The sequence below is a fragment of the Acomys minous genome (genome assembly GCF_964271855.1).
Source record: "Acomys minous genome assembly, chromosome: 5".
In the NCBI taxonomy this organism is placed as follows: domain Eukaryota; kingdom Metazoa; phylum Chordata; class Mammalia; order Rodentia; family Muridae; genus Acomys; species Acomys minous.
This window is the reverse complement of record NC_140494.1, coordinates 19,310,494-19,333,511: the sequence shown is the minus strand read 5'-3', so window position 1 is coordinate 19,333,511 and position 23,018 is coordinate 19,310,494. Positions and strand designations below refer to the sequence as shown.

Sequence of the window (23,018 nt, the reverse complement as noted above, 5' to 3'; positions counted from 1 at the left end):
AGGAAGACCCAAGTACCATGGCTTCCTCTGCCAATACATTCCTCCAAAAATATACTCTTCGATAGCACATCCGTGAACTCTTCAGCATGCTATCTGGCTGACAAATCTCTCAACAAAATGGAAATTCTAACAGTATAAGAGCTCAAATCATGGGTGTGCTTTGGCTGAAAATATTGCTTCCTTCAACATTAGAATCTGTATTTCTACAGGATGTGTACAGTTTTTAAAGTGGTTGGCATTGGGAATGTTTCTAGGTGATTTTCACAAACGTTTATTTCCTTTAACATTTTTTTTTCAGGCAGAATTTCTAATTATCTAAGAATGATATACTCCCGGTCTCCTACTATATGCAAAATTGAGGTGGGGGATGGGCTGTTCAAGTCTACCGTGGGTTGCATAGTAAGTCCTATTTCAAATAACCAATCCAAACAAAGCTATTGTATGCTGCTTAGGGTCATCAGCTTCTGTTGGCTTGCCTCAGAACTTTTGGCTTTAGCACTGAAAAGGACCAGGAGAGAGAAAGGAAATCAGTGTGTGTTGGGGCAGGAAGTGGGGGAGTCAAGTCTGAGACAGGAGAGGTTCCAGGGAGTCTATGGTGGTGGCCTAACTGAGACTCCTAGCAGTCTCTGTAATGACTCTAGGATTTTAATAATAAACATTATTAACTCTATCTTTATTTTCTACAACAGTGATCAGGGGATATAGACCCTTAAGTGGTCACTCCTGTATCCAGGTGGGACTTTCAGTGAAGAGAGAGGGACACCCACTCACCCACCCATGAAACATTCCACCCAAAAATTGTCTCACCTACGAGAGGTAAGGAATAAAGATGGAACAGAGATTAAGGGAACTGTAAACCAGTGACTGGCTTAACTTGAGACCCATTCTATGGGAAAGATGCACCCCCTGACACTATTAATGATACTCTGCTATGCTTGCAGACAGAAGCTGAGCATAGCTGTCTTCTGAGAAGCTTCACCCATCAGCTGGTGGAAACAGAGGCAGAGACCTATAGACAAACAGTAGGCTTTGCTCAAGGAGTCTTGTGGAAGAGTGGTAGGAAGGATAGAGGGATCTGGAGAGGTCAAGGACACTACAAGAAGACCTACAGACTCAACTAACCTGTGCCTATGGGCAGCTCACAGAGACAGAACCACCAACCAAAGATCATGCACGGGCTGGACCTAATCCCCTACACACATGCAGCAGATGTGCAGTTTGGTCACCATGTGGGTTCTCTAACAATGGGTATAGAGGATTTCTGTTATCTGCCTTTAGATGCCTTTCTCCTAGCTGGGCTGCCTTGTCTAGCATCCACGGGATGGATACACTTAGTCCTGCTGCAACTTGAGGTACCATGCCAGGGTAGATTGGTACCCCTTGAGGGGTTCCTCTTCTCTGAGAAGGAGAGGAGAAAATGGGGGATGGGGTCATGAGGGAGGCACAGGGAGAAGAGGAGGGAGGGGGCTCAGTCTCTAAAGTGATTAAATAAAAAATAAATTAAAAATGTTTCCCGCTGATGTGAAATAATTTTGCATTCTATTTTTTACTCCTTCAATAACATCTAACATGTCCTATAACATGCCTTTAGCATGGAAGAAATGCTGCAGCAGGCATAGGAGGAGACAGTGCCTGTCCTCTATGGTAGCAAGCCACTGAGAAACATTTCCGGAGGGAGAAGATAACTTCTTTTTTTTTTTTTTTTTTTTTTTTTGGTTTTTCAAGACAGGGTCTCTCTGTGTTAGCCTTGGCTGTCCTGGACTCGCTTTGTAGACCAGGCTGGCCTCGAACTCACAGCGATCCGCCTGCCTCTGCCTCCCGAGTGCTGGGATTAAAGGTGTGCGCCACCACGCCCGGCGAAGATAACTTCTTATAGACTCCAGTGATGGAGGCTGTAACCCCATCTCAGTGCAGGGATTCTGTTTGTGTTCTCCATTATTGTGTTCCAAGCATCTTGGATATACATGATGTGCATAATGGTTGAGCGAACAGCAGTCATTGATAAAGTGACTTTTTTTTTTTGGAGGGGCCACAGCAAGGCTGAGGCTGTGACAATTTTATTGAGAGCAATTAGACTTTTTAATATCTTTGTCAGAAACAGAATATAATGGCAATTGCTAGGCTCGATATAGTTGTAGTTGCTGGGATCCAATGATGTTTGCGAGCTATACACGGTACACGAGATTTATGTCTGAAAGCAATTGTGACAAAGTGACTTCTTAAGAGTCGTCTGATTAAATCTTCTATGGTCAGTATCCCTGTGAGGGATACTCTCAATTGTCAGTTTGGTTGGCTCTGGAATCAACTAAGAGACATGCCTCTAGGCTGCTCAGAGAGAGTCTTCCCAGGAATAATTATAAGAGAGGTGATGACCCTTCTCCAGAGTATGCAACACTTAGGGTTCTCTTGAATGTATTGCTGCTTGCATACTTGCCTTTGCTTTTATGGGGAGGTATAGATCTCATTGTTACTTCTGTTGTCAACCATAAAACCGAAGCCTCTTTCACCTTCCATCATAAATAAAAAGCAGCTGATCTCCATGAATTTTCTAGGCCTTCAGAATCATACTGAGATGACCGGGACATTCAACTTTCCGGGCATACGAGCTACAGGACTCAATCCATTCAGCCTTAGACAGCCATAGCTGAACTCCCTAGAGGCATACTGTGTAAGTGCAGTTAAGATTCACTCATTATGTGCTTCTAGAGAACCCTAACTAATGCATTCTGCTTTCCCAGAACCAGCACGTATTCACTGAGCAGGTTCCATCTATCATTTCAAGGCACAGCAATCTGCTCTCAGTGGCATATATCTCCTACACTGTTCGGGTTCTGTAAAGCTCCTGAGACTGAACAGTCTCCTTTACCACTGAAGGAAACCAGTAAATATTTTTTTGACATGAGCAAACTATGCATCTTAAGTCTCCAAGTCAATTAGAGCACAAGGCCAAATGCACATACAGGTTGCAATCACAGGAAGGTCAGGTAGTGTCAGCTTCAGTGACATCAGTGATGTTGACTAATGACCTTTCAGCTACTGGATAGGAAAAATTTAAGGATGTGCACTTGATTGCTGAAATCTATCCCTGCTGTGGAAAACATAGCTCATGCTACACTTTCTGTAGAGTGACGGCTGAAGCTATCCATCCAAGGCTCGGCACCTACATCGTGATATATGTTCAGCCCTATAGAGAATTATAAATCTATGCCAGGTTCTGGCCTTATAGTCTATGGAGGTTCTTAGTCATTTTAAGCATCCGACAAAAGAATATATGAAATCTCATTTTTCCAAGCACATTGGTTTTGCACTTCAGTCTAACTATGTCTATATGTTATATGTTCACATCTAACATACATATGAATGCACACACATATATGCTCACACTGATATAATCAATGTATATATGATCTATATGGTTGACAAAAGTTATAACTCAGTGGGTATAACGAATGAGTCTTTTTAAAGATACAAAACATGATGTTTATAAATTGTCCTTTTACCTTTGAAGTTTGCTACACCAACTGCAGTTGAAGCCAATCTGAGAGGCTACACAAGGACCACAGCCGTTGAACTGGAGACAGGCTAAGAGACAGGAGAAAACAGACCAATTAAGACTAATTGACAGTGGGGAGGAAGAGAGACTATTTATCTAAACTGAATCTCCCTACCCACCCTGTACACACTCAGGGTCAGGATGCTCAGTCTTGACAAGCACAATTGGAACCGCATACTGAACACAGTCATTATAAGCCAACTTATTAACCAGATCCGATTGTCTAACTTGAAAATATTTTCCCCTTCTCACTATCTTAACTTACTGGGGAGTGGGGTCATCTCCACGGCTGAGATGTTGGTAATTTTTGACATTTGTAGTTCTACTCGGTGATATTCATAAATTGTTCTTCTTCGGACATCTATAAAGATAACAAGTGAAGGCAAGTCAGCTTTGGACATTCCTCCAGTTATAAACATCAGCATTTAACAATAGACATTGAAGTGGTACCCACTCCTGAATAGGCCACTTTAGCTTTAACCTGGGAGAAACTGTGTCATCTCATCACTGGGATTCCAGGTTTCAAACCCTTCAAAATTTGGAAATCTATCAAGAATTGCCTTTCCACATCACTATAGAAACACTTCTCATTATACATGGACATGAATAGGGCTTTAATTTTGTAACTATCAGTCTCTTCACTGGTAGGCTTTAACTCTTTGCTGCTGTCTTAGGTGGGAAAGCATGTAATTTTGTGTTCATTATGTCACTCACTGAAATCTCTTCATGTTCATGAGACTGGAAAACAATGTTTAAAGATACTAACCAAATTAATTTTTTGTTTCATTGAAAGAATTGTATATTTTCCTCCTCATAATTAATAACTGAGGAAGGATAAACTTCCTCAATCATTAGAAAGAAATAACAGTTTCTTGATATCAGTTTCCTTGAGACAAGGAACTGGGGCATTTTCACTTGTCTTTAACTTCTGAAGAAAAGAAAATGACTCTTAATTATTTCACTTTACTAGTAGAATAAGTTTCTAATATATTTCCTTCTTGTGTGTGTTCACACAGTGTACTTCCTAGAAGTAAAATTTAAAAATATAAGGCTTTTTACTAAAATTATTGAGATGAAGGTTCTCAGTTCTTCACACCAAAGTTTGGCAAATTCCCCTCATATTAGCTGATTTTTAGCACATTAACACACTGTCCATGTCATATTACATTTTGAAAACTTCAGCTAATGGCAACAGGTGGAAAGCCCCAGAAATTAGGGTTTAGTTATTGACAGGGTGCATACAGTTGAGGGGAGGAGAAACCATTTGCTATGCCAGTTCAGTTCCCTGCCTTGTGCACCAAGTTGGGAGGAGATGAATTTAACAAGGCTGAAATTAATGAGAATCATTTTGTTTGGTGACCTGCCAGTCAACGACAGGTTCCAAATGGTTGCTTCTGTCATATTTCATAGACAACTCTGTTAAAAAAAAAACACCCAAGTCATTAGAAATGTATTCACTGGTTGGCTCTGCCAAACCTGGAAGCTTTCATATGATTTTAGAAATGTATTTAACTCATGTGGCTTCAAGAAATAACCTACAATACTGTTAAAATAAATGTTTATTATTTCTATTCATTTCTTATAACTTTAAAAACCTTAAGATTGACTATAATATTTATAAGTGAATGGCATTTACAAATTAGAAAACAAAATAAAATAAACCTTCAGAGTGATACCCTGAGAAAATACAGGCTAGTGACTGAGATATTCTGATGATATGATTCAATGTGGAAATGTTGAACTGTTGGTTTCAGTAAGTCTGATCACCAACAGGGTAGGGAATTCTATCCCTCTCCGTATCTAGCCTCAGTGGAGTAGCTGGATTCTGCTTCTCTGCTTGCCTGCCTTAAAGGCAAATATTCCCAAGAGAAGACAAAGGGAATGTTCTGCGTTGTGCTATCCTTACTTTTACTAAAAATCTTAGTCCTTTCAACGGTCAAGCACACGTTTGCTACCATAGCTTTATTTATGTTGCCCATGTTTAATGACTGGTTCTAAACGATTATATCTTATTTGTTTTCTTGTCCAGATTGATCCCAGCTCTCAGCACCAGCCACCCAGTACTCTTTAAAGTAAATAGTGGATTGTGTATGTCAGAAGGTTCATTCTCAGCATGGAGACCCAGGGAAGTAAACAAAAAGTTAAGGGAAAACAGGATAGTGTTACAACAATTACAAGCTTCCCACCCAAAGATACAGCAGCAGACTTAGCTAGTAGGAACTACAAAATAAAGCATATAGAGAAACAGTTTACGGCATTAGCTATGAACTTTTTCTCTTTTCAATTCTGCTGGAATTCCAAAACCCATCAGTCAAGCATTATATGAAACAGCATAAACTCTGCTGACCAGAAAGTGCTCATCGGTACCTCTTGCGCTTCTTTGCTGTTCTCTCACTATTTTGCAACTTTCAGAGCATTACCTAAGCCTCAGGGTGCCATTCCCTCAGTTCCTTTCCCATGTGTAAATGAAAACTCACCACACCCTTTCCTCTCTTTCCTCACCCAGCTTCCAGATGCTTGGGCATGCTTCATCCCCTGACTCCCTTCAGGAAGCATCTGCACAGAGGATTAGACTCAAGGCTGTGCGAGGAGGACAGCATGGAGCCCTCACAGCCTGTGGCTAACATGGCTCTCTAAACCCTAGAGTAGCTCACCTTCCTGCTCCCAAGGCTTAGGGAAAGTTTATGTAATGCCCATTTGAGATATCATTAAATCTTATGCCATTAAATCTCATGCCATTAATTATATTTTTTCTTTCAGAGAGAGAAAGAAAGAGAGGTGATGGTTTCATTAAGTGGAAATTGGTGGAATGGAGTATGATGCTTTCACCTTTAGAATTAAGTGTTTAAAAATACAAGCACGGTCAAAAGAGTGGATAGCATTTATGGCTCAATCACTTAGATGTCTGGCCTACACTGCAGTGGTACAAACTCTACTGAGAAGGAAGCAGTTTTTCTTTCTTTCTTTCTTTCTTTCTTTCTTTCTTTCTTTCTTTCTTTCTGTTTGTTTGTTTTGAGACTGAGTTTCTCTGTGTAATCTTGCCTGTCCTGGACTCACTTTGTAGACCAGACTGGCCTCAAACTCACAGAGATCCACCTGCCTATGCCTTCCCAAGTGCTGGAAAAGAAAATTTTCAATATCAAAATTCAGTTGGGAAAATTAATATGCCAATATGTTTACAAATGCAGGTAGTCAAAACTGGTTTAAATTATGATGGTCCCTGTATAGTAGGTAAGTGTAAATAAAACAAGTATTTATAATGGAAGAGGTGAGGGAAACAATTAATAAAAAGATGGTATAAATTTAAGGAAATACAAAATGGAAAAGAAAAAAAGAATATAGTACCAAGCTATAATTAAAAACAAAAAATTCAGTTCTAATTGGTTAGCAAAGTTCAGCAAAGATTGATTTTGAAGACCGGTGAACATGTGCCCATCCTTTATGGAATAAGAAATCTGCAGAGATGAGCTCTTTCCGTCACAGGGAGAGTGATATAAAAGCACTTTCTGCTGACTCTGGCTTGCTTACATCAATTAATCCTGTCCCAGTGGACATCCTAGCAAGTGTGCATTGAACAGATGAATGTTTAAATACTTTGCACATTAACCTTGTGTTAAAGTCCTTTCTGTGCTGCTTGGGATTTTATATTAGACACAGCATACATTGGTTACTTTAAGTAAATCAAAAAACAATTTAAGTAAGTAAAAACTTGTTTTTTGTTTTTATTTTTGGAACATGTGGGCATTAGTGAAAAAAAATCTACAAGCACAAAAAATCTAAGTGAAATAGCTTAACCATAGTTCCTGAGGGAAAACTTGCTTGCTCCTAGGATCCTTCCCTACAAAAGGTCTCAAATGTGTTAAAGTTTATGAATCAGTGGTTTCTAATAGCCAAAGAATTCTGAGTTCTGTTTTATTTACTTATTATTTTATTTTATTTGGTTTTTTGAGACAGGGTTTCTCTGTGCCTTGGCTGTCCTGGACTCACTTTGTAGACCAGGCTGGCCTCAAATTTACAGAGAGCCACCTGCCTCTGCCTTTTGAGTGCTGGGATTAAAGGTGTGAGCCAACACATATGGCTTATTTGTTTATTCTTTATTCACCTCAGTGGACTGGGAGATTGGTCAGCGCATAAACACTTGCTCAATTCACAAAAGATAAGGTTGAATTCCCACCACTCAGCAAAAGGCTGGGCATGGCTGCTCACTAGCCTTGTGAAGAGTGTGCAGACAGGCAACTGCTACTGGCCAACCAGCCTATAGGAAGTCCAAAACTTCTGGTTCAGTGATAGAGTGACAGAGGAAAATCCACAAAGTTCTGGCCTGTTCTGGTCTCTGTATGAGCACAGAGGGATGTGCCACCAGGACATTCTCTTCTGCCTCAGACACACACAAACACTCAAAGACACATTCTCTGACACACATTCTTCATACACACAAGCACATTCTCTCTATCACACACACAAACACACACTCACACACATAGACACACACTCTCATGTATGTATGTATGTATGTATGTATAAACACACATACACACATTCACAAACACCACCACCATCATCTAAATACATTTTAAAAAATCAAGTCAGGAGCCACCAAGTAAAGACATCAGTAACGTATGAATTCAAGTAAAATATCATTTTGCACAATGCCCTTTAATAAGAGGGTACTTTTACAAAAGAGAGCGTGCTTTTTTATTTATCCATTCATTGGGCCTTTGGTGAGCTACTGAAGGCCTGAGAATGAAAGCAGCTAATGGAACAGAGCTGCAAAGGGAAGCAATTTTACATTCTGTAGAATGAATAATTTTGAAGGGCTTTGCACCGGGAGAGAAAGGAGATCAGCTTACACCATTCACTGGAGATTTATAGGCTGATCTGGCCTAAATGAATGAAAAGACTGATGACTCTGAAATAATAAACTAGGTTCTTCTGGAAGTACTTGAAATGGATTTGCCGACATAACTTAGAGGAAAAAATTTACATTATTATTTGTGTTTTCATGATTTTAATCTTATATTAGAAGTTATCATTGTGAAATTACAATACTGTACTCTACTGTCAAATAAAATTATGAATTATTATTGTTAAAATAATTTTATTTCAAATTTTACTATTGAACAAGTACAATTATACTTGAACATCCACTATTAATCACCTTTAATTTCTAAGTCATTTTAAAAGTAAAAATAATATTTCTGTAAATATTATACTTGGCACTCAACATTTTTTTAAATATATTTATGTACAAGGTCTACTGATATCTTGCCTAGTATGGCAGCCAAAAGTCACATGTTGGTTTTGAACTTAAAATTAATTCAATATAGTTGAAAATTTAATGTCTAAGGTTAAGTAGCCACAATATAAGTGTACTTTTGTCATATTTAGATAGAAAGATTATAGCCAGTTTACAAAAATGATGAGCAAGAAAGGAAACATGTTTTATCAGTGTGCTGTTCTGTTATAAAGGAGAGGCTATTTTTTTAAATACTAAATAAACAAAAAATCTGCTTATGCTTACTAAGGTTGTTTTGTTCTCACTCTAAATAATCTCCACAAAGTCCTTGGAAAAGTTCTCTTGTCTGCAAACTTGGGAAAATATCGTACCTGTCTCAAAACATGAGCAAATGTCTTCCAGAGTTAAAATACAAGTTAGGCACTTTGAAGATATTTTGGCCTACAAATTAATGGAAGTTGTTTCTCTGAACATGACAGAGTGTCTTTATTGAGCTGTATAGTATAATAACTACATATCTACAGTATAACATGAGCAAGGTCAACACTTTTGACATAGGAACTGCTGATGAGAAAGAGTTTGATGTCATGAAAGTACCAGATAACACTGCTGGTTGAAGGGTCTGAGGGGATTTATAACTGCCCCTCTCATAACTTGTGGTAGGAAACTTTCAGATCAGCAGCTATACAGCTAATCTTCTTTTGCTAAAATTTTATTTGTGTGTTAAAATAACTTTCTCATTATTAATTTACACAGTCTTAAGTTCCATAATTTTTGTTTTGTTTTGTTGTGTTTTGTTTTTCAAAGACCCAGATAGCATTATAAATTTTCTGCTTCTATTTCAGGAAATATATTCCTTGTTGAACTCGGAGGGCAGGGAAACAGTGAGGCTGGATGAAGAAGATCAGGTTAACATTGAATTTCAAAATACTAAGTAGGAGGAGAGAGAAGGAAACACACATCATTAGCACGTGTTATTATGAGCAGCACCATCTATGACCAACCAATAACAAGAAAGTTAACAACTACAAAATGAAGGAGACTACCCATTACTTGGTATAGTAATTGGCTAGTCTCAAAATACACAGTGAGTAGCTTTCCAAATGAAAAGATGACTGAGACAATTTTCTACCTGAATAGTCCCCAAAAACTCTATAACGTTGGAGCATCTTCTTCAGCCTTCTGGTCCAATATATCTGACAGACATATTTGTGAGGCAGGAACTATTGAGGACTTGTTTACCCTGTCTTGGCAGTTTGGCCATCGACTCTGCCGGCATCCAAGCTTCCCCCCCCCCCTTTTTTTTAGTCATCTTTTCACTTGGAAAGCTACTAACCTGCACTCCCAGCATACTCAGATAATCAAGTTTACTCCTTCTCAAGTCTCTGAGGGAGTTGAAGACCAGGTAAGCTTAGTTTTACAATGAAGCTTAATTGTTTAGGGGTTAGGATGTTTTTAGGTCTAGACAGGTGTTCTAAGTTGCTAATGGCAATATGTGATGGAGATTGATTTACATTCAGAAATTTAGATGCACCAAGATAGTTAAGATGTCTTCTTCAAGGCTGTCAAATACAAATAGCCAAAGCACTAAAAATGTAGTATTTGTATAATCCTGATTGTGTCACAGTTCTTCTTGCCATAGGTCATCTATTATATATATATATATATATATATATATATATATATATATAATGTATATGTACAAAAATAAAATAATTTAAAACATACACAATAAAAAAGCAGTAGGAAACATAAAGGATGTATACTCCACACAGAGATCACTCCCAACAGTGAGACATCTTAACATAATGTTTGCAAGGTACTTAAATTGTTACCTACAATGCTGAGAGCACAAGTGACAGCAGAGAACAAGTCTCTAGGAGTCCTCTCATTTCCTGGGGCTGGGGATTGGGAGGTGGGTACTTATACTACAGAAACCTCGGGTGGTTCTATATTCTGATATTAAAAGGTATACGTTTTTCTCTTTCAGCTGAGCATTAAATGAAACTATGAGTTTCTTATACAGGAGCTCATGTGATACCCCAGTGACCTCTGTAATATGGGACAAAATTCTTAAAGAGATTAATATTTTCTTGTTTCTGGAATGATTTTTGACACAGACCACAGCACATCCAACTGTCTTGTTTTAGTGTGGACTCCTAGAGCATCAGGAACATTAGAGTCACCATGTCTCCTTGGCTAGGTTTTATTTTTCCCCCCAGGAAATGAACAGTAAGGTCAAGAGGAGCTATGGATGCCATTCCAAGCATGCAGCTGCCTGAGGATGGATTGGCTCTGAACTCTAATGTGGGTGTGTGGAGTGAATACAGAGTCCAAGCAGTATACAAAATCTTCTCCCAAGATTCACATGAATTTGAAAAACTTATTTAATGCAATTCATATTTTAGAGAATTATTTCCTCTACAATTATCCATTCACAGCATGGCCAAGCTTCCTAAATCACATTTTAGGAGCCAACATTCAAAGCACAACTGTAGGATCAGGGAAAAACATAAACACAATATCACATATTAAAACACTTTTTTTAGAATATAAAATGATTTTGTACTTTGGTAGGTTCATTCCCTGTAAAGCAAGTGTCAGAACAGCAGTGCGGGATAAAGTGCTTTCTGAGCAAGTGGCATGTAAACCATCTTCCACGGATGGAAAGAAACAGCAAATAAACCAAAGCCAGCATTTCCTTTTTGTCTTGTTGAATAACTGACTCAAGTCACGGCCGATTAAACTGCCCTGAAAGGAAGAATGTGTGAACACTCCTCAAACAGAAGCCAACCTTGACTCTCCCGGGCTCTGCCTCTTACTTAAGAGTTCTGTCAGGCAGCCTTCATGTTGCCTTACACACACAAATGTATCTTTGCTTTGTTCTCAGTACAATTAAGTGTCTGAAAAAATTTCTGGGATTTAAAATTTTCCTTGACTATTACAGTCTGTGAGAAAACAAGGAGAAACGCAATAGAGACACACATGTTCTTCATGGAGGAGCTCCATCACTTTTAAGTGCCATCCTATGCCTAGAGAACCCTTGAGTGTTTGCAGCCACACCATTTCTTTGGAAAGTCTAGTTTCCACTCCATTTACTTCTTGCAGTGGAGAGATGACATAATTAAACAGAATCATCTCAAGTCTGTCCCAAGCAGTGTATACATGTGGTAGATTAGGCCTACCCACAATGAAATAAAGGAAGAACTTGAAAGCGGGGAAGTACATGATCTCCTCTCAAAATGTATTTTATTACCTCTTGCTTGAAGGAAATATATTTAAAGCAGCAAACAAATGCTCTCAGGATTAGAATCCTAAAGAATTTGTCAGGATTATTTTAGTAGTAAAGTAGAGGAGGTTTCAACGTCAGAATGTTCAGAAGGTTGTCAGACCCACAGGAAACACAGCCAGCAGCCTGAGTTTCCCTGGCCTTTCTTGCTGTGATGCTGTGATGAAGGCAGGGTCTCTGCACAAGTTATACACATGTTCTCCTTCTAAGTACATCCCCAGCAACATTTTAATCTGCAGAGTTCATGAGCAACTGTGCAAACACTGAATGTTTTCCTACTCCACAAGGTATAAGCAACACCATCAAAAATAATACAAACAAAAAGGAGAGACCTGTCTTCCCTGATAGATATAGTTTTGACTATATTTTTGTTTGCTTAACATGCCTGGTTTGATCACATGTGCTAAACATAAAATGGCACAAACGTTTTTTTCTCATAAGGTTATTTAAAATTAATAAATAAACCTGGAAAGTTGTGGCACTATCAACTAAATAATGCATCACTGTTATATAACTATTTTGTTGTTGTTGTCTGTGTTGTTAAGGAACTCTCTACTCAACTGAGCAAATATGCTGAAGAGTCCCAAAACATCCACAGTCAAATGGTCCTGGGATGTCCTTGTCCTTTCCCTCCCCTGATGTTTACAACTTAGGAGCCATGTGGACAGACAACCCAACAAGGGTCAAAGACATCAATCACATAGTGGAATTAACAAGCAGCAGTTAGCCTCTGCAAGTCACCTGTGGGAGGTGAATATCCTGAGAACTGACCCCCATAGATGAGCAGCTTTTAATTACAGTTCTTCTACCTACTGGGGATTTGCTGGATCCTGTGGACAACGACAAATGCATCGGACAGCCCGACTTTCACTGGATGGTTGGTGGAACTTATCTGTGTGACCAAGACAGGGATCTAGAAAAGAAATAGCAGATTTCCATGTATTAGACAAGAATGGCACTCAGGTATAAGAGAGACATCATCATGTCTAATGAATAAAGTCAAATAATAGAGATGAGCAGCTAGAGATCTAAACTAATGTGGAATACTGCAGACCATAGACAATGTTTGGATCGTATCAGTTTAACATTGTCTATGAGATAAAGTGACAAGAAAGCCTCTAGTCACATGTTTGGCAACTTGACAGTGATAGAAATAGAGTCTTGGCAATATAATTGATGTTAGGAGCTATGGAGTTATCACATGCACTAGTACATAACAGAAATTGTTAATTTACATAACAGAAATTCTTCTTCTATTATTTGTTTTCAGCCATAACATTATTCTATATTTAATTTTATGGAGGTTTTAAACTCCTATTTATAAATGGTCCTATAAACATAAAGACCTATAAAAATAAGCATATTTTAGAATGTATATTTAATCACACCCTCATTGGTGATTATATTAGTCACATAATACATGACTGGCTCAAAGTATGATTAAGTCAATCAAGTGCAATACTAATTGTCCTAGCTGGCAGTTCTAATGGAAGCACATGGGAAAACTTATAAAGTGGTATGTGCTGTCTCAGGTCTCATAGCCTAAAATGGAGTATTAAGAAGGCCAAAGACCAGGAGGTGGCACACATTTCTAATATTTTTCACTACAAGCTCAGGATACATTGAGTATAGATGAGACGTGATTTTTTTAGTTCCAAATAAGAACTTCTTGAGTCCACTGAACAGAATTCCTATCTTTATTACCAGTTTCATACACACAAAAACAGAAATAAGATCAAATTCAATAATTAACATGGTGGAGAATAAAAAGGAAAGGACAAAAGCACCAGAAAAAAAATCAGGTAGAAAGAAATTGGGAGCCATCTATGAATAATTCAATATTAACTATATTGAGGGATATGGAAATGTCTTGTTAGGTAAAAAGAATTTTGATGGCTCAAATTTTATCTCCTGAACCCATGTAAAAAGTCTGATACAGTGGCAAACATCTGTAATCCCAGTACTCCCACAGCAAGATAAGAGAATCCAGTGGAAACAAGAGACCATGCTCAGAAGAAAATGAATGGAGGGAACACTTTTGAAAAGTTATCAACTAATTTTTACATTTATACTGTCACACACACACACACACACACACACACACACACACACACACACACACACACTAAAGTAAGTTCTTTAAAGAGGACATGCTTGATCTGATGTCACTGTGTTAGCCACAGTAAACAGCACAGCAATATGAAGAAAGGGAGTTGACTTGGAGGAAAGATGCAATGAAGACAGTTTATTTACTTGTTCCTCTGACATCTTGAAATAATAAAAGGCTATTTTCTTGAACTTGACAATTTGGATGTTACAAACTGTCTCCCAAAGGATTATGTGTCACACGCTTGTCACCATGATGGTACTATTGAGAGGTCTTCAAGAAGAGGTAAAGCCTAACAGGCTACTGCTGGGCAATTGTGGCAAACAGTTCAAGGAGATGATGAGATATATTCTTCTCTCCTTTTGCTACCTGTTTGGCACTACCATGTGTTCCCCAGCACTGCCATATGGCATCTACATCAGAAATCCAAGGCAAAGATTTTATCAGAACAAATTATATGAGACTGAGGACATAGCTAAATTGCTTGAGTGATTGACTAGCACGCAATGAAGCCCTTGCAAGGTTCAATTCTTAGTACCACAAATAGAAGGCATTATTGTTCATGCTTGTAGTCCAGCACTGGGGAGGCGGAGGCAGAAAGATTAGAAGTTAAAGGCTATTTGGGGGATATATTTTGAGTCTGAGGGCATCCGAGGCTACATAAAACTATCTCAAAAATATAATCTCCTAAATAGTGAGTCGAAATAACCCATTTTCCTTACAATATAATTATGTTAGGTATCTTGTTATAGTGACAAAAAGTTGACCAACTTCCACATTATCTCAATACCCAACCTTCTACTCCAGGTTGTGAAGGGCTAACAGAAAGCTTCTGGTATTTAAGACAGATTCTCAAGTTAAGGAAGAAACAAAAAGATGGGAAAGCATACGAGTAAACCCCACTCCCAGCAAAACTATATTTTAAGAAAGAGTTTAGAATAGATATTAAAGTTTCATGGATAGAATTGGTTATCTGTATCCATTCCCTGACCCTGTGTTATGGGATGCAGTAAGAGAGGTGTTCATGCATTCCTTGTCCAATTTTAAGGATGAAGCTTACATTACCGTCAGGGAATGACCTTGTTGTGTTGTAACGTATGCTGTGCACACACACAGCTGATCATGTTTCAGTCATCTCTTTTAGCTCTTGCATCCTTCCAGCAATTTATCTCCAGGTTAAACATGTTCTGGAACCTTGTTCCGATCTCTTTCCATCCCCAAGCCTCTTTCATTTTAATTTTGTTTTCTCCATCTCCTTCCTCTTTCCTTTATATTTTGTCTCCATGTCTACCTTCTCCTTTGGTGCTTTTGCCTGTCGTGGGATGGTTATATTCATAAGCTCAGTTCAAGTCTTCTGGCTAGATTCTTTGCTTCCTGACTTTGTAGCAGCGTCTCACTCTGACTATTGGGCTGATCATGAGACAAAAGCAATCAGGAAGCAAAAAAAAGTCCTAGTAGACTTTCAGTTCCTTTCTTGGTCCCTTTCACTGTCTGAAAAAGTTACATTGCTCATTTATAATGCAATCAGGACATCAAAAGGTGTGGTTTTTTGTTTGTTTGTTTGTTTGTTTGTTTTCCCAGAAGAATTCATCCGTGACCAGCCAGCTGGTCAATCTCTCAGCTACCAGCTGACAAACAAGGAATCATATGCAATGACACATTTAAGATGAACATAGCCCAACCTTCTTCTGCAAGGAGTATAGGTGAAGAAGCTGTCTCTAATAAGATTTTACTTCAGAAATTAAAGGAATGCAAGAGGAACAGTACTAGGTAGAGAGCCCAGCAAATGTAAAAGACTTGAGTGAGTTGCTCTTGTTTTTAGTAAATAAAGGTTTACCTTTGTGGCTGTTACAGAGAAAGGAAGCAAGGGTGGGAGCTGCAAGGGGTAATCATGAGGGAGACGTTTCCTTTGGGAGCTGTGGCTGTGACATTAGGTTATATTTCAATAAGTTCAGAAAGTTTTGGCTGCACACAGTAGTGCACATCTATAATTCCTGCCCTTGAGAGGTAAAGTAGGAGGATGGAGAGATCAGGACTAACTTGGATGACATAAAATGACCTCCAAATAAAGCAAACCAAAAAGAAAAAGACTTACCTCCCTAAATTAGTCTAATTTTAAAAACAAAATAAAAATAGAAAGAGAAGATTTGGAGAGTTTGACACAGAAGAAAATTACTTTACATTCGTAAAATGAAAAGGGAAGCACCGTGGCTGCCAAGACTACACAGGGCAAAGGGAGATGAAGCAGCTCATCGTGAGGGCACCACAGTTGCCTGGGTGAAGGGATGATGGCCAGCAAGGGGCAGTCAGTTCATAGCAATACCACTGATGTTCTTAATCCCATTCAAGATGTCATAGGCTCCCAGAGGAAGCAAGAAGCACTTGCGTTCTGATGCTTTGCTCTGATTATATATGAAAATGAAAATGTACAAGGAACTTTCCATTTCCTACATTTTCCTAGAAGCCATCCAAAACCTTTTGATAAAATAATTACTGTCCGGGTTTTGAAATGCTGCCTTTGCCAATTGAATTAAATACCTAATATCCTCGGAGATTAATGAAGAAAAGATGAAACTATGGAGCTTTTCTCAGCTGTTTCATATTGAAATAAATCTGTGTCTATCAGCCCAGTATCACCATAGCTTTTGTTCTCTATCTTCTCAGGGTATATTTTTTACTACTAAATACCAAAGACTATGACTTTGACTATGCCCAGAGAATATGGATGAGATCATTAACAGCAAGAAAGAATAGTGTGTAGCATTCCTTGTTGTTTTGCTTATATAAAATTGGTGAACACACGTGGGTGGTGGTGGTAGTGGTGGTGATGGTGGTGGTGGTGGTGTATATGTGTGTATGTATGTTTATTATATAAATTTTCAGGAAAATATGTCTTATTGTCATGATACTCTGCAGCCTACAGCTAAATATGAAATCTCCAAGTCAGTAAATCCATGACAAAATAAGTTGTCAAAATTCTCAAACTCTTTCAAAATATAAGGAAAGTTGTACTCTTAACCCTTTCTAGATACAAGCTTTTAGTGATCCTCAAAGTATTTCTTGGTTCAGTCATTTGGGCAGCAGGAAGATACTGTGAAATCTTAATCTGAAGTATTTTATCTTACATAGAAATGTGTTTCCACTGTCTTCATGTGTTATTTACTGATTGAGACAAACTGAATTGGAAATGGGACTCTATGTGATGTGAAGTATAAATTTCTGAGAAGTGGTTTTCTAAGTACATAATTCCACACAATAGACAGAATGGAAGCATTATTGCCACTCAAAATATGTTTCCATTTTGGCTCACCCAAGCATTCATATATCCTTTTTCTTTTCAACGTATTTAATTATTTCCTCGATTTGACAAGTTACAAAGAGTTTCTTATTTGTTGCAAGGTATGGATGACATATTGGGACAAGTTAAGAAGAGAAGCAGAAATGTCTGATGCTGGACAAAATTATGACAGGAAATTTAGCAATTTTGGGACAGAATATCTTGGTCTTAAGAAAATGATTTAAATTCAAAATTGGTTCTGTTTTCTACATTATGGTGTCATCCTCCTGGACACAAAGGCCCTACACTGTCCTCACAACATGGGCTTTATCAAGGGTCTCAGAATTGAGGAGATAAAACAGGCCTCTAGAATCAGAGGTCATGGAATTTTATTTTTCCCCTTCTTTGTTGTGTCCAGCAAAGCTCACCAAAAGATTTATTTGTTTTCATAATGGATGCGGCTATCTGTCTAATGGGCTACACAGTATCTCAGCCTGAGTGGACAGTAGAGTGTGTGTTCTGAAGGATGACTGTCAGAACTGGAAAAAATTACTGGAACCTCAATTTTGTCCATTTGTTAATCTTCAATAGGTGGCTAGTCACTTAATATTAGAAACAACAAGAAAAAAGCCCACAAGAAGCAAACGTTCTATTTCACCATTTTATCTATATGAATCTTTAATTTTCTATTTCATCTTCCTGGAAGGACAGATCAAATTTTTCTGTTATTCAGTAGGAAATCACACATACACACACACATACAACACACACACACACACACACACACACACACACACACACACGCTCACCTTCAAAATTTCTTTGCTATTAAAAAATAATGTGAAGTAAAAAACATTGATACAAAGTTTCCTTCAACTATATTTGAAGAGAAAAGATTTCATTTAAGTTGAATACTAAAATGTCTGATTTCCTGAATATTTTCAATGACCCACACAAATATTTTAATTTCTTTTATCTTCAAGTTATTGAAATTTTCAATAAACTTGGCAAATGTGAAAGCAAAATGACTTACAGTTTAAAAATGAATTTGCAGCATGGTATAGGGAAACATGTCTGCATTCTCGCACAGGGGAAGCTAGGACACTGAGTGCATGAATGTGAGTTTTGCCTAGTTATATACAACAAGTCACTAAACAGAACCAAAACAACTAAGCAAACAAGTGACGTTGCAAGCCATAGCCATATTCCGTTAAAAAATCTGAAAATAAGTAAACTAGTGAAGCTGATAAATAAATTTAATCTTTTTTAATGAAAGTGGGATTCAGGTCTTTATTTCCACATACACTAATGTGGATCTGGGTGAGAAAGAAAATATTATTAAGAAAAAATATGGTGTGTACATTTTCCTCTATTTTGCCATATGGAAAGCCATAGACAGCACTTTCAGGGCTTAGGTTGCCTTAGGAAAAACACACATGATTATTTTAATTTGAAATGTTCTAATATTTACATGCTAGCAGCACACCTCACACATTCTTCAGATACCATCAGATTCACAAACCACTGGAGCAACCACTCTGATTTAAAGGTAAACCTTAAACCCCTACCCAGATCTAGCCAATGGACAGAACACTCTCCACAGTAGATACTTTCTCACATACTCTGGTGCCTCACCTTTGACCATGTCCCCTGGAGGGGGAGACCTGATGGCACTCAGAGGAAGGACAGCAGGTTACCAAGAAGAGACTTGATACCTTATGAGCATATACAGGGGGAGGTAATCCCCCTCAGGAACAGTCATGGGGAGGGGAATAAGGGGAAAATGGGAGGGAGGGAAGAATGGGAGGATACAAGGGATGGGATAACCATTGAGATGTAACAAGAATAAATTAATAAAGGAGAAAAAAATGTAAAAAAAAAGGGTTGCTTACTACTGAATTTGCAAGTTGGTGATTTAACAGCATGCAAAAGAAGACAACGTAGTGGGTGGCCCTGTGACAAAGCCTGGTTAGCGTGACTCAGGACACTCACCCCTGACGTGGAGATTTCATTTGAGAAGGAAGCTACATAACCGATCTTGCTGAAGCATGGTCTGGAGGATGTTAGGGGAAGGGAGATGAGGAACACTCTGCACGTCCCTCACACTTGGACTAGTGAGTAGGACTGACTCACAGCTTTAGGCACAAGGACCCAGAAGGTCTTTGGTTGTGGAACATCAAGGTAAACAAGGTAGATACGGGTTGATGATTGGCAAGAAAACATACCCTAGGAAATAACTCCAGCCCTGTCATAAAACATTAAAAGGAAGCCCCAAGTAAACAAAACAAGGGCACCCACCTGTGTGCTTGTGCATGTGCACACACACACACACGCGCGCGCGCGCGCACACACACACACACACACACACACACACACACACACACACACAGCATCAGCAGGCTTACAAGAGTGAAGAACAAGATGACCAGGTGGGTTGGAGCAAGGCCAACACTAAAATAGATAACTTGGTGCAAAAATGAATTTTTTCATAGCATTGTTTTTTTTCCGATTTGGCTATGTCATTTCATTATTTCTTTTACCCACAGCAGTGTTATCAGAACACAATCCAGAGAGAGCCATTCAATTCAGCACTTTCTTACATTGTTTAGAGGAAACAGAAGTTAAAACATTACTGGTTTTTCGTTGTGTATAGTTAAGATTACATATTCAAATATACGAATGATAGGATCCTAATAAATATTAGTAATGAAGATACACCTGCATATATTTAAAATTCAAGGAATCATCTGTGTCAACATTTTCCATATAAGAATTTCTTAATGAACTTTTCATTTTTCTATATTCTTTCCTGGCTTACTATATCTACACACACAAACATACCTGATATATATATTATTCATTACATGTGTATATATATATACATGAAATATATGCATATATCACTTTTATGCTTATATTTATTAAGTTTTTGGTCATATATTTATGTATGCATGTTTATAATTTATATTATATTTATATATATCAAACACTCTTATTCATATAGCAATCAACATAGAAATCTTTTTATACATAAGTGATAACAATCTAACTATTGCATTCTTTTTAGCTTCTCTATCTTTTTCTCACAAATTCTACAACTTCAACAACTGTTCCTTTTTAATATTTACAGGCTCTAACCATGCATTAAGTGTCATTATAGCTAAAATAAGAGGAATAGTGCTTAAAGAAAAAAATTAACTGCAAAGGGAATCTCTGAAACTTACAACTGGACGGCCTTGGTGATTTATTAATTATGCTTTCCACCAAAGAAGTAGTTAATGGCACACAGAGGAATATCAGTTTTAAATACTCCAATGGTAGGATAGATTGAAAGTGATTTCCCTTAATAAATAGCCACATTTCTCCTTAGTGAACCTCTTCTAAGATTTGCTATTGGAGGAAATTGGTGCGATAAGATGTCTCCTAGGCTGTGTGGGTATTTATTATCTGCGATGCCCTCTGTACTTGTCTGTGGCTTTTTAATTATATTATAATAACCCAATGGCCATCATTATCCCTTAATGAATTTACTGAAAATAAATAATATGAAAAGGCAAGCAGCTTCTCATATGTTTACTAGTTCTCTAAGTTGGTGATAATGTGACAAGGGTCAACTAGAACAAACAGTTGTGAATAACAAGACGAGTTAGGCAGTCGTGTTGAACACGAATGTGTATGGAGACAAGGTAGCACTGCACTTAGATCTATGGTCTCTGCAGTTGTATTCCTGTGTTAAAGTTTTGATTCATAATTCTTGGAAAGATACTTACCTGTCTGAACAGGTAAGTCAACATTGCTTTTCTATCAATAACAAGTGGCTATTTCTTGTTCTGTTCTGTTTGTTGCTTTTTGTTTTTTCAGCTTTTGTTTTTTTTTTTTTTGTGTGTGTGTGTAAGAGAGAGAGAGATAGAGAGAGAGAGAGAGAGAGAGAGAGAGAGAGAGAGAGAGAGAGAGAGAGAGAGAGAGACAGAGAGATGATATCACTTTGAGTATCAGATTTTTTTTATCAAGATTGGAAATATGCTATTAAAAGTTAATGAGACTCCTACTTCCAGGTATGACAAACAAAGTTGTTCTCACCAATACCAAACAAGAAAATCAGATATGATGTGAAAAGCAGAAGGGCCATCACAAAGTAGGGCCTGAAAAGGCAGGAACCCAAGGAAGAACATCCACAAGGCAAAACCACTCGTCAATCATAGGGAAGACCTGGAGTCTGGAAAGATAATAGAACTTCAGACTGTCTCCTCAGCTGAGAAAAAGATGCCTTCCAGTGTCTAAGGCAAAGGATGCACAAATACTCAGGCTTCTTTAGCTATGGTTAAAGACTACTGTTCGCAAGTCAATGGTAGTCAGCAGACAGTTGTCCTTAAGACTCTGAATTAACCTGCCCCAAACCAGAGGGAGAGGGAGAGCAAGAGCGAGAGAGAGTCAAGAATCTGTCCAACCCTCAGTGCTAAAACGAGAAAGTAAATCTTCCTTATAGGACAAAATATTACAATCCTAAACATATCTCTTAGGATCATGTAAACAAGATCTATTATTTGATTAGAAATTACCTAGTATGCAAGGACACATGGTTAATTAATCCAAAGGAAAAAGGAGAGGGGTGGGTGATGCAGAGGTTCATAAGAATACAGACTCTGAAGTGAGTTATAAACTGTGAAAGGGATGTTATTTATATATTCAAAGAAATAGACGGTTTGTTAGTAAGACGCTTAATTTTATGAGATAAATAAGGCTATTGTTGGTAAAAGATGAAGCAGTACTGTAGGATTGAAAGATACAGCAGAGAAGTTGTTGGTAATTTGAGGAATTAAAAAAAAAAACCTATCTCCCTATTTTGGCTTCACCCCACGTAATCTGTTGATGTTAGCGAAAATTAAAAAAAAAAAAGGTAAGAATAATAACCTCTTATCAAAACAGAAATCCAAATCTGTGGTTGACTGCAGACCTACCACCTCAGAGGAAAGAACTATCAGAAGAACCTAGAGAGCTAATAGTGGTACAGCTGCAGAGAACATCTGGACGCTGCTGAAGAAACGATGAGAGCTGTGAGCAAATCCATAGCCATCCGTAGTTTATGGAGCAGTAGCAAGTCCCTAATGCAAACTTATCAGATGAAAGATTGTTATGGGAAGTAAAAATGGATTTTCTAATTTATTGACCATTTCTTATTTTCTCAGAACTGTGGAAATGAATGCGTTGGATAAGATGTATATGTGGAAGCTTGGCAGAACTGGAGGGTCATTGGAGAGCTTGGCATGGTACGCCTATGATCACTAAGAGAAACATGCACACCAGATATAGTCACTTAAGCAATGGAAATGAAATTTATTGCATGAGATGCATTATTAGTTTTAACTTGCAATATAACCAAGTCCTTTATTGGTGGGTGTATGTAAGGAAGTTTCTTTTTCTTCTCCCTTACTACAAACATGGTAAAAAAATCAAACAAATTTGTCCTCAGCTTGTAATAAAAACAAAACAAAACAAGTCAGAACAGAGGGAATCATGCTTACATCTCTTTCCTATTTCAGTTCTTGATCTAGAAAG

General features: G+C 38.0%; 1 protein-coding gene across 2 annotated transcripts in view; it reads right to left on the bottom strand.

Annotated features, from left to right (window-relative positions):
• PLXDC2 (plexin domain containing 2) overlaps positions 1-23,018 on the bottom strand; it is a 400,556-nt gene that overhangs the window by 85,299 nt on the left and 292,239 nt on the right. For both annotated transcript variants that reach the window (XM_084783674.1, XM_084783673.1), the window contains exons 7-9: positions 12,892-12,991; positions 3,819-3,914; positions 3,501-3,582 (exon numbers count right to left, since the gene is read on the bottom strand). In XM_084783674.1, the coding sequence (XP_084639800.1) occupies positions 3,501-3,582; positions 3,819-3,914; positions 12,892-12,991 (278 nt within the window). The remainder of the gene's footprint in view (positions 1-3,500; positions 3,583-3,818; positions 3,915-12,891; positions 12,992-23,018) is intronic.